Raw genomic sequence first — 12,851 nt, 5'->3', positions numbered from 1 at the left:
AAACAATTAAAAGGCTGAATGCCAAAATTTTCCAAAAGCCATTTTAACTGCCAAGATTAACCAGCTTTACCCCATGCATTAAATCAGCTACGTGAGAATTCAAGGCTTGTAGCGGCTGCAACCGTGATGTGAAAGCAAGACACTAGTCGGTGGGCTGCAGAACAAAAACTGATTTATTTTCCTGCCTTGCATGGGCCTTTTAAGAGGAACGGTTCCCACCCACCGAAAACGGAAGTGACGTATGCGCTACGTCATCAAACTTTTCCCGCGCGCGGGTTCTCCCCGTCGCTTGGGGAAGACGAAGGCTCAACGCCATCTTGAGCCTCACCGCTCCGACGACGCATGACCCGACCGCCGAGCCGGTTCACTTGCTCGGACGGTGAGTCGCTACAGGCTAATATTTTAAAAACAATTCACCCGCTCCCTTATACTGGAGAACATCACCTGAAACTTACGTGTGACTAACAAGGAATCCAAAATGAAAATTAACTGTAATTTAACTTGGTTTATTTGATGAAACATGAGATGTTCAAAATGGGCCTAATAATATAAATTAATAATTAATTAATAAGCAATAATAATATAAATTAATAATTTATATCTCATAAAGAGATCAAGAAAGGAACAGGATGAGTCAGAGATGGATCATGTAACAGAGAGAGCAGAGCAGAAGTTGGCAGGAAGGGTGATGAAAGTTTCGAGTTCAGGGACCACCACATATACATGTACTGAGAAAAGAAATGGTGGAGGGAGCCAGAGTTGGATTGAAACAAGGACTGTTCCTTGTATCCCAGAATGATTCAGACACAGCATGGATCCATGCAGGTTATCATTGTTTAAACTATTTATATCTTGTTTTATAATGTATTTGAAGAAAAATTTTAGGTTCTTAAAATACATATAGTCTGAATTCTATCTCAGAATTCACAGTGGAAGCTTTCTTGTTACTATTTATATGGGCATAGGCTTTTATCTAAATTTTTTTTTAAATTTTATTTACAGCGTGGTAACAGGCCCTTCCGGCCCAATGAGTCCGGGCCGCCCATTTTAAACCCAAATTAACCTACCCATACATCTTTGTAATGTGGGAGGAAACCGGAGCACCCAGAGGAAACCCACGCAGACACGGGAGAACGTACAAACTCCTTACAGACAGCGACGGGAATCGAACCCTGATTGCTGGCGCTGTAATAGCGTCATACTAACCGCTACGCTACCGTGCTGATTCTGAAACTAAAACTTCTCCCTTTCCAACAATTCTCATGGTATATCGAAATGAGTATATTGTTTAGGATCTTCTACAATGTCTCTTCTGCACATTTTCAGCACTTACATTATTAAAATTATGTGATTAGATGGTGATATGGAACACACTGATTCTCACTGAAACTGAATCTCTGCCATAAGAGCTGATAGTAATTTATGCAATTAAACCTCAGTTACTCTCCAGGAGAAAATGGCATTGAAAAGTTTCAATGAAAATATGTTTAGTGTTTCAGATCCACTTTTTGAGGTGGAATAAAATGAAATGGGAATGAGTGATCCTCTAATTGGATGCATCTAATTGCCATGTCTCTGCAGCAGAACAATGCATCACTGTTGCATTGAGTTAAATTCAATGGCACAACAGTAATGGTGCCGTCATAGAAGTCATTGAACTTAGGCACAGAGGCAGTGATATATTAGAGGGCTAAAGCACTGTGCCTAAAGCACTGACAGATAAAATGCTATGGTATAATTGGCCTAATAATCTTAGAGCTTGAAGGAACATGTAACTCCTGGAGAAAGGATTTTGTTGTCTGTCAAAATTCTGAAGTGTCTATCGTGGCCAATGTAAACTTTGTAGGATTTGAAATCTACACGGCACTCCCATCTTGATGTACTGACTTACTTGCTTGCTTTATAGACTCTCCTTCCATTTGGTTGAAGTTTGCATCAACCCCAGATGGATAGAATTCACACACACACACACACACACACACACACACACACACACACACACACACACACATATAGTGTCTTTAAAATTTTGATCACAATTTGGAGAAGTTCATTTATGCAGAGCCTTATTTTCCATCTCATTTGACAGCCTTCTGGGTTAGATGGTTCCAGGTCCAAAAACCACTCCAGAGATTTAAGCACAATACCTAGGCTGATGGTCTAGTATAGGACCAAGGGAGTGTTGCACAGTCAGACCACAGCTCATTTTTCAAATGAAACATTGAACTGATGATTGCCTGTTCTCTCACATGGATGTGAAACATGCCAAAGCTTTACTCCTCAAAAGCAGATTATGCCTGGTGTCCTGGCCAATATTTAACCCACATTAAATACCAATGTAATGGAGTACCTGGTCATTATCACATTGTTATAGAGTCATGCAGCATAGTAACAGGTGTTTCAGCCAACCGTGTAAGTGCAGACCATCACTTGTCATTCTACACCAATTCCATTGACCAACACTTGATTCATAGCTTTCTATGCCTTGGCAATTCTGCTGTTCATCTGGATAATTCTTAAGTGTTGTGAGACTGCCTGCTTCCACCATCCACTCAGGCAGTGTGGTTCAGGTTCCAAGCACCTTCTGTGTGGAAAAATGCTCCCTCGGTATGCCTCAAACCTCTTACTCCTTCTTCTAAATCCACATCTTCCAGTTTTTGACACCTCTGTAAAAGGGAAGAATGTCCTACTACTCTGTCTCTGTTCTAATATACATTAGAACATGACCTTTTAAGCAAATATTGTACTATTGATACATAATGTAACTTTCCTCCTGACACTATATGAGAGTGTTAGACTGGTTTGGAACATGTAGCGCCAGTTGGACTAATGGAATTAAGACTCTACTGTTCTGGGTGGCATTGTATGAGATTGTGAGCTGGAATGTGAGGGCAGCTCTGGGTTCACATTAAATTCCATTTGCCAGGTTTTTGCCCAATCACTCAATCTATATATATCGCGTTGCACACTCACAATTCCTCATCACAACCATCCCTTCCACTTATTTTCATATTATTGGCAAACTTGGAAACTTTACATTTTGTTCCCTCCTCCAGGTCACTAATGTAAATAGTAAAACATTGAGGGCCGAGATCTGATCTCTGGGCTACTCCACTGGTTATATCCCTCCAACCTGAAAGGTACCCATTTATTCCAACTCTTTGTTTTCTATGTTACAGCCAGTTTTCAATCCATGCTAACATATTCTTCCAATACCACGGGCTCTCTTCTGTGGCACCTTGTCAAATGTCTTTTGGAAATCTAAATATATTACATTTACAGGTTCCCCTCTATCAACTCTCCCTGGCACATCCTCAAAGAATTCAAGTAAATTTGTCAAACATGATTTACCTTTCATAAAATCATGTTTAATAGGTTTGATTATATTCAGCTTTCTGAAATGATTAGTTGTTTCTGCTTTAATTATTGCCTCTAGTATCTTGACTTGTGGTTCCTCACCTTCTGCCTTCCTCTCTTTTTGGACAAGGGAGTCACATTGGCTGTCTTCCAATCTTCTGATACTCTCCAAGGAATGAGCAAGCTTTGAACCAATAAGTCCACTATCCCTGCAACCACTTCCTTCAGACCTACATAGAGGATGGTGGGTATGTGGAACGAGTGACAAAGGAAGTGGTAGAGGCCGGTACAATTACAACATTTACAAAACATTTAGACAGTTACATGGACAGGAAAGGTTTAGAGGGATGTGGGCCAAATGCAGGCAAATGGGATCAGCTCAGGTTGGCTACTTGGTCAGCATGGATAGGTTGTGCCAAAGGACCTGTTTCTATGCTGTATAACTCTATGACTCTAAACCCCTTGGGTGCAGGCCATTGGGTCCTGGCAATGACCGAGCAAAATATTGACACGAATTGTCACCTAACATAACTTTGATAGTCAGCTTTGCAGTCAACATTCAAAACATAGGTCATAATAGTCTTATCCTTCAAAAATAAATTGTTTCCCTTTACATTTCAAAAACAATGTTTTCTTTGTATTTTGTGTCCAGGATTTCTACATTGCAAAGAAAAAAACAGAAGGGAAGAATATGAAGGAGAAAAATAAGGAGGCTTTACTGGAGGTGAGTAAATATCTAACCTCTGTAGCAACCATTAATTTGGTTGTGCATTTCGATTGATACTACAGGGCATCAAACCAAGTATTTGCATCAGTGAGAGAAACAAAGATTAATTGTTAATAGCTATGAAGCCCAAGCACAATTGAAAATGTATTTGTTTAATCTAGAATGCACTGCCTGCAAGAGCTTTGGATGCACATTCAGAAGTAACTTTGAAGAAGGAATTGATTAAATATTGAAAAGGAATTTTAAAAAAAAGGACTATAAGGAAAAACAAGAGGAACAGGATGATTGGATGGCTCTTTCTATGCTGTTTGATTTTATGATATAATTTTGATAACAATGCAGAGGGATCAGTTTTTTCAAGCTGCAATATCTATCACAATTTTTAGCATTGGGACAAAAACAACTGTTTGCAATTTAAAGATTAGTTTAAAGATATGACTGCAGTCAAGTAATAATAGAACACAGAAGCCCTCAACAACGATAAAGCCCTGAACACCATATCAGTGATAAGCAAAGACCGAGCAAGGAAAAACCTCTGCTATCTGTTTGATTCAAATGCTGCTGGGTCCATTTCATATTAGACCAAAGGGATGTTTTCACAGTGAGAAAAATATTCAGAAATGCAATTAGAATAAATATTTTCTCTCCTCACTATTTTTATTACCCTGTTGAGAAATCAACATGACCACACTAAAATGAAAAAAAGGAGCAGCATAACACAGAGGAGTACAAACATGTTGCTTCACAGCAGTCACGAGATATAGAGCTCAAGCTTCCAGTGTGTTGATGTTCAAAATACCCTAGAATTTCCTCACAAACAGGTTGAATATTAGTAGAGATGACACTGTTTGGGGATTCAGATGCTGTCAGTAATGAATAGAGCAATATTTCAGGCATAGAAACAAAGCATCAACCTATCATTCACCTTTTTAGATGTTGACAAATCTATTACGTGTTTCTAGCACTTTCAGATTTGGGCTTTTTAAAATTGTCACTCTTGTCTTTGTCAACCCTGGTAAACCTAGCTTCAATACCACCTGTTCATAGACTCATAATGGTTGAGGAATAGGAAGATGGATAACAGTCAGAAAAGTAACCAGCAGAAGCACAGGCTTGTATGGAAATATTGACATACTGTTGAACTCTGTATAAGATACTGTATAATTTGAACCATTAAACAGAATGTAGATTAATTGGCAGTCAAACCACAGGCAGTCCTCAAGTGAAGAGATCTCTTTTGAGTGATTGTCATGAGAAGATTGCACTGCTTTCATCAATTACCTTCCAAATAATTTATTGTTTTCATACTTCCAAATAACGTACGCAATGTAAGTGATGTGTGATGGATTGTAATAATGTACAAGTAGTGGTGATCTAAGCAATAAAAATACACTTATAATGGAGACACACCACTTACAGTCCTCTTCAACCTTGCTAAATGCCATTTATACCTTCCAAGAAAACAACTGTTTTTTCTACATACTTACAGTCACTTATCTTCACTTTTACCATAATTGCAATTAGGTTCTGGTATTTGTAATATCAGCCAACAAGCCTTTGTCTCCTTGCCACAACTTTCTGAATTCTGTAGACATTTTAATATATTTAGAACATAGAACAGTACAGCACAATACAGGCCCTTCAGCCCACAATATTGTGCCAACATTTAAACCTCGCCTAAGACTATCTAACCCCTTCCTCCCACATATCCCTCTATTTTAAATTCCTCCATATGCTTATCTAGTAATCTCTTGAATTTGACCGATGTACCTGCCTCCACCACCACCCCAGACAGCGCATTCCATGCCCCAACCACTCTCTGGGTAAAAAACCTTCCTCTGATATCTCCCTTGAACTTCCCACCCATTACTTTAAAGCCATGCCCTCTTGTATTGAGCATTGGTGCCCTGGGAAAGAGGCACTGGCTGTCCACTCTATCTATTCCTCTTAATATTTTGTACACCTCTATCATGTCTCCTCTCATCCTCCTTCTCTCGAGAGTAAAGCCCTAGCTCCCTTAGTCTCTCCTCATAATGCATACTCTCTAAACCAGGCAGCATCCTGGTAAATCTCCTCTGCACCCTTTCCAACACTTCCACATCTTTCCTATAATGAGGCAACCAGAAATGGACACAGTACTCTAAGTGTGGTCTAACCCGAGTTTTATAGAGCTGCATCATTACCTCGTGGCTCTTAAACTCGATCCCTCAACTTATGAAAGTGAACATCCCATAAGCTTTCTTAACTATCCTATCCACCTGTGAGGCAACTTTCAGGGAAATGTGGATATGGACCCCCAGATCCCTCTGCTCCTCCACACCACCCAGAATCCTGCCATTAACTTTATACTCTGCCTTGGAGTTTGTCCTTCCAAAGTGTACCACCTCACACTTCTCTGGATTCAACTCCATCTACCACTTCTCAGCCCAGCTCTGCATCCTATCAATATCCCTCTGCAATCTTCGACAATCCTCCACGCTATCCACAACACTACCAACCTTTGTGTCATCTGCAAATTTGCCAACCCACCCTTCTACCCCCTCATCCAAGTCATTAATAAAAATCACAAAAAGCAGAGGTCCCAGGACCGATCCTTGTGGGACACTGCTAGTCACAGCCCTCCAATCTGAATGCACTCCCTCCACCACAACGCTCTGCTTTCTACAGGCAAGCCAGTTCTGAATTCTGAATGAAAAGTGAATTGCTTTGAATCATAGAATCATACAGCACAGAAACTGGGCCTTTTGTCCAACTTCGTCCCTGCCAATCTTGATGCCTATCTAGGCTAATTCCATTTGCCTGCATTAGGCCCATATCCCTCTATGCCTTTCCTACCTGTCTAAATGCCTTTTAAACATTGTTATTGTACCTGCCTCCACCAGATCTTCAGGCATCTTGTTCCAGATAACCATGACACTTCATGTGAAAAACTCACCCCTCAGATCTCCTTTAGATTATTCCCCTCTCACCTTAAACCTGTGCCCTCTAGTTTTAGACTCCCCTACCCTGGGGAAAAGACTATCAATGCCCCTCATAATTTTATAAACCTCTATAAAGTCACCCCTCAGCCTCCTATGTTCCAGTGAGAATTAACCCAGCCTATCCAATCTCTCCTTATAACTACAGCCCTCCATTCCTGGCAACATCTTGGAAGATCTCTTCTGCATTCTCTTTATTGCTATCACATCCTTCCCATAGTGCACCAACCAGAACTGTCCACAATATTCCAAGTGTTACCTAACCAATGTTTTGCACCACAGCAAATATGACATCCCAACTCTTACGCTCAATGCCTTGACTTATGAAGGCAAGCAAACCAAATGCCTTCTTTGCTAGTCTATCCACCTGTGTTGCCACTTTCAGCGAGCTATGGACTTGCACCCCATTGTAGATCAATACTCCTAAGGTCCCTGCCCTCCTCTATATGTCCTACCAGAATGTGACTTCCCAAAGTGCATTACCTCACACTATCTAGATTAAATTCCACTTGCCACTGCTTCACCCAACTTTCCAGCTCATCTATGCACCACTGTATCTTTAGACAACTTTCTTCACTTTCTACAACTCTACCAATTTTTGTACTGTCTGCAAACTTATTATTCCTACCACCTACAATCTCATTCAAGTCATTTAAGACAAGATAGGATATTTTTATTAGTCACATGTACATCGAAACACGCAGTGAACTGCATCTTTTGCGAACTGTGTTCTGGGGGCAGCCCGCAAGTATTGCCACGCTTCCAGTGCCAGCAGAACATGCCACAACTTCCTAACCCGTACATCTTTGGAACGTGGGAGGAAACCGGAGCACCCAGAGGAAACCCACACAGACATGGGGGGAACATACAAACTCCTTACAGACAGCAGCCAGAATTGTACCCGGGTCGCTAGCGCTGTAATAGCATTATGCTAACCACTATACTACCTTTAGATATATATAATACAAAGAACAAAGGTCCCAGCACCAATTCCTGCAGTACACCACTTGTTCCAGACATCCAGTGAGAAAAGCATCCTTCCACTGCTACCTCCTGCCTCCTATCACCAAGCCAATTTTGTATCCAGTTTGCCAACGTACCTCGAATCCCTTGTGGCTTAACCTTCTGTACCAGCCTAAAGGGGACCTTGTCAAAGGTCTTATTGAAATCCGGATCCATGTAAACTACATCTGTGCTCTACCTTCATCAATTTTCTTAGATATCCCCACAAAAAACTTAATTAGATTTGTGAGACATGATCTCCCCTGCACAAGATTTTGCTGGCTCCTCCTATCAATCCCTGCCTTTCCAAGTGAATGCAAATCCTGTCCTTCAGAATCTTCTCCAACAACTTCCCTACCACTGATGTAAGGCCTACTACCCCTTTTGAAAAAGGGGACATCATTGGCTATCCTCCAGGTCTTCTGGTACCTCACCCATGGCTTACAAAACTTGCAAAAATCTCTGTGAGCCCCAGCAATCTCTTCCCTTGTTTCCCATAACATCCAGGGATAGATCCTGTCAGGGCCTGAGGATTTATCCACCCTACTGTGCTCCAACATTTCTAATACTTCCTCCCTCCTGACACAGATGTGCTCCAGAATATCAGTGTACCCCTCCCTAACTCTCCAGCCTCTACGTCCCTCTCCCTGGTGAATATCAATGAGAAGTATTAATTTAGGACACCACTCGTATCCCCTGGCTCCACACATAGATTACCTGTCTGGTCCTGAGGGGGACCAGCTCTTTCCTTAGCTACCTTTTGCTTCAAATCTACTAACAAAAGGTCTTAGGATTCTCCATAATCTTAGTTGCCAAGGTTATTTCAGGGCCCTTTTTTTTCTTTGTTAAATTCTCTCCTATATCCCCTATAAACCCTGAAGGACTCAGTTGACGGCACGGTAGCATAGTCGTTAGCACGATGCTTTACAGCGCCAGCGACCCGGGTTCAAATCCGGCCGCTGTCTGTAAGGAGTTTGTACATTCTCCCTGTGTCTGTGTGGGCTTCCTCTGGGTGCTCCGGTTTCCTCCCACATTCCAAAAGATGTACAGGTTAGGAAGTTATGGGCATGCTATGTTGGTGCCGGAAGCGTGGCGACACTTGCAGGCTGCCCCCCAAAAATCACTACGCAAAAGATGTATTTCACTGTGTGTTTCGATGTACATGTGACTAATAAAGATCTTATCTTATCTGATATCAATTACCTTTACCTGACATGCACTTCCTTCTTTTGACTGATGAAACCTTCAACATCTTCTGTTAACCACAATTCCCTAATCTTACTATCGTTGGTTTGTGCAATAAAAACTTAGCCAGTCACAAGGTTGAAGAGGACTTTTCTTGTAGTGGCAGCTTATAACAAATCCGTTACTGTGATCGTTGAAATAAGATTAGTTTTTAAGCTGTAACAAAGTTGGGAAATTAAGTGACAGGTATTTCGCACACTATAAAAGCAAAGTACTACAATTGCTGGAAACCTGAAATAAAAACAGAGTATGCTGGAAAGACTCAGAAGGTCAGACAGCATATGTATAGGGAGAAGCAGAGTTAACATTTCAGGTCAATGAACATTCAATAGGTAGTTCTGACAACCCAGTTTCTATTAGATCAATTAACCCCTTTCTCTAAATCCCAGTATTGGTTGAAGATTCTGAAACTTGCCACAAGTACCAAGTTTATCCTTACTGAGAAAGTATATGTTAATGGATTTCACTGTTCCCTTAATCTACTCAGACAGTTGAGAATCCTCCCGAGATCTCATCGATTCTCACTGTTCAAGTAACCCTCATTCTTAAGGGAAGATGACAGGTTTATTCAGCCAGACTCAATGCAACAGACAACACTGCACAATTCAGAATGAACAGCAGACTTTTAATGTTCAATTTTCCGAACATTCTGACTCAATTTAATTATGTCAGATCTCGCCTTGCATGCAACAAATAGATGTACTGAATATTGCTTAACAGGTGGATCTGATATTAATAGCACAAGGTCCAGCAGGAGTATTAAATATACTCAAGGCTGAGAAAGATAGAATTTTGGACTATGGAGGAACAGATAGGAAAGGGAAGCTGAGATCAAGATCTAATCAGCTATAATCAATTGAGTAGCATAGCTGGCTTGTGAGACTACAACACTTACTCCTACTCTTATCTTTTAAGTTCTAATGTAAGGCTGATTTATGGAAGAACAGACTAAATTGACAAAGTTCTAAGATATCCCAAATGTCCAATTTTTAAAATATGAGATATGAAAAGCCACCATTCTCAAAACATTGAAATCAATTTATTTATAGTTATTATTTAGTATCATTACATTTTCAGAATGTCTAATTTGTGTAATATGGATTAAGTATAATACACAAATTGTGTAAAAGGCTAAAAGCTTTTTTTGAACTACTAGAAAATTAAACACCTAGGTTTTCTATGAATATTCTCAAGGAAAAGCTTATCATTATTAAAAGATTTCATTTTGCAACGCAAGGAAAATAAATCCTAGTAAGTAAATAATTATTCACATGACGTAATGGCATTTTATTCATAAGTATATTCCTTTTACACTGCCTTAGCTCATTTTGATTAATAGTTCATTGCAATGCCACAGTGCATAAAAGTTTTCAATTTGTTATATCATTCCATAGCATATTATTAGATTTTGAAGAGAATATTACTTCAATTAGAATAATCCATATGATCAATTTCCTCATGACAAGAACCTATATTTTCAGTATGGAAAATCAGTTTGTGTAAGGATACTCTTGGGGAAAATCAATTTTATTGTCAAATTTCCAGCTCACATATAATGTAATTAATTCTGGTTAAATAGCTGTCCACTTGAAAGCAGGAAGATGAAGCCAAGGAGTTTCAGGCTAGCTGGATCCATAAGTACAGTGATGTGAGCCAAGGCTACAACCATGTTAGTACTGTACAGCATTGTACCAGGAATCACAGTAAAAATGATGTCTGGTGCAGGACTGATCCATGCAGACCAAGTTCCAAATTCAATCTGTAATTTGTTCTGAATCAGTTGGCCTCCACTATAGGATTGATACAGTTGCTTCTGCATATTAGGGTGAGACAGTTCCAAATATTCCATCAAATTTTAGGCTTTGTATCACTACTGGCCATCTCTTTTATGCTTAGTGAATGAGTACAGGATGGGGCTCTATTCTAATCCATTCAAAATAAAGTACAATTATCATTTCCATAATTTTTAAAACTACCATTAAATATCACGCAACATACACACAATTAGTATTCACGTATATTGGCACAGAATTTCTGCTTCCTTTTACAGAGTATGGGAGGAATTGGCTGAATCAGCGCAAAATATTAGGGAACTTAGAGTCATAAAGTCAGAGAATTATACAGCACGGAAACAGCCCTTCGGCCCAACTCGTCCATGCCGACCAATATATCTATCTAAGCTAGTCCCATTTGCCTGTGTTTGGCCCATATCCCTCTCAACCTTTCCTACCCATGTAGTTGACCTAATATCTTTTAGCTGTTGTAATTGTACCCACCTTTACAGATTCCTCTGGCAGCTCATTCCATATACCCACCACCCTTGGTGTGAAAAAGTTGCCCCTTAGGTGCATTTTAAATCTTTCCCCTCTCATCTTAAACCTATGTCCTCTAGTTTTGGACTCTTTGACCCTGGGAAAGACTGTGACCATCCACTTTTTCTATGCTCCTTATGATTTCACTAACCTCTGTAGGTCATCCTTTAGCCCACTATGCTACAGGGAAGAATGTCCCAGCCTATCCAGCCTTTCCTTATGACTCAAACCCTCCAGTCCTGGCAACATCCTTGTGAATCTTTTCTGCACCCTTTTCAGCTGAATGACATCCTCCCTATAGCTGGGCAACCAGAACTGCACACAATACTCTAAGTGTGGTCTCACCAACGACTTGTACAATTGCAACACGATGTCCCAACTCATGTACTCAATGACTTGACTGAGGAAGTCAAGCATGTCATACACCTTTTTCACCACTTTCGCAACTTAAATGTGAGTTAGGCACAAGTCACTCATGTTTGTATTTTCTGCAGTCTTTTATACTAATTCAATTATATTAATGGGGGCTTTTAAAAGGGGTTTGGATGGACACATGAATGAGAGGAAAATGGAGGTATATGGGCATTCTGCAAGTAGGAGGAATTAGTTATGTCGGCACAACATTGTAGGCTAAAGGGCCTGTTCTGTGCTGTATTGTTCTATGTTCTAATTTGACAACAAAATTAGTCCCATCATAGACCAAAACCGGGAGATTCCACTAACCACACTGGTTCAGATTGTTCATTTTCTTAAGTGTATGAGCAACTGCAGTATTTTCAAGTCAAAAATTTAATTTATGAAGAAGCTAACCAATGAAATGATCATTTTTAAAAATTTATTTGTCATGATGCAGGGTCTCTACCTGAAACGTCAACTATCCCTTTGCCTCCACAGATGCTGCCTGACCTGCTGAGTTCATCCAGCAGTTTGTTTTATGCTCCAGGTTCCAGCACCTGCAGTCTCTTCTGTCTCCTTCAGCTCTTTCATTAAATGTGTCTTGAAACACTGAAAGCAAAATACTATGGATGCTGGAAATCTGAAATAAAAATAGAAAATGGCAAAAGTATTCAACAAGCCAGACGCCATTTATAGAGAGAGGAAAACAGAGTTGATATTTCAGGTCAGAACTGGGCAACTTTATAAAACAGGTGTGTTTAGACTTTCAGAGAAGGGAGAGGGAATGTCTGTGATTCAGTGGAAAAAGTGATGAAGCATCCTGAACCCGGAACA

The 12,851-nt window shown here is 40.1% G+C and overlaps 1 protein-coding gene across 3 annotated transcripts in view; it reads left to right on the top strand.

The window, feature by feature from the left end:
• The window catches only part of apbb1ip (amyloid beta (A4) precursor protein-binding, family B, member 1 interacting protein), a 104,155-nt gene that overhangs the window by 76,234 nt on the left and 15,070 nt on the right, over positions 1–12,851 (top strand). For all 3 annotated transcript variants that reach the window (XM_052016203.1, XM_052016202.1, XM_052016204.1), the window contains exon 8: positions 4,010–4,081. In XM_052016203.1, the coding sequence (XP_051872163.1) occupies positions 4,010–4,081 (72 nt within the window). The remainder of the gene's footprint in view (positions 1–4,009; positions 4,082–12,851) is intronic.

The sequence above is a fragment of the Pristis pectinata genome, chromosome 5 (assembly GCF_009764475.1).
Source record: "Pristis pectinata isolate sPriPec2 chromosome 5, sPriPec2.1.pri, whole genome shotgun sequence".
NCBI lineage: Eukaryota > Metazoa > Chordata > Chondrichthyes > Rhinopristiformes > Pristidae > Pristis > Pristis pectinata.
This window is presented reverse-complemented; position numbering and strand designations above follow the sequence as displayed.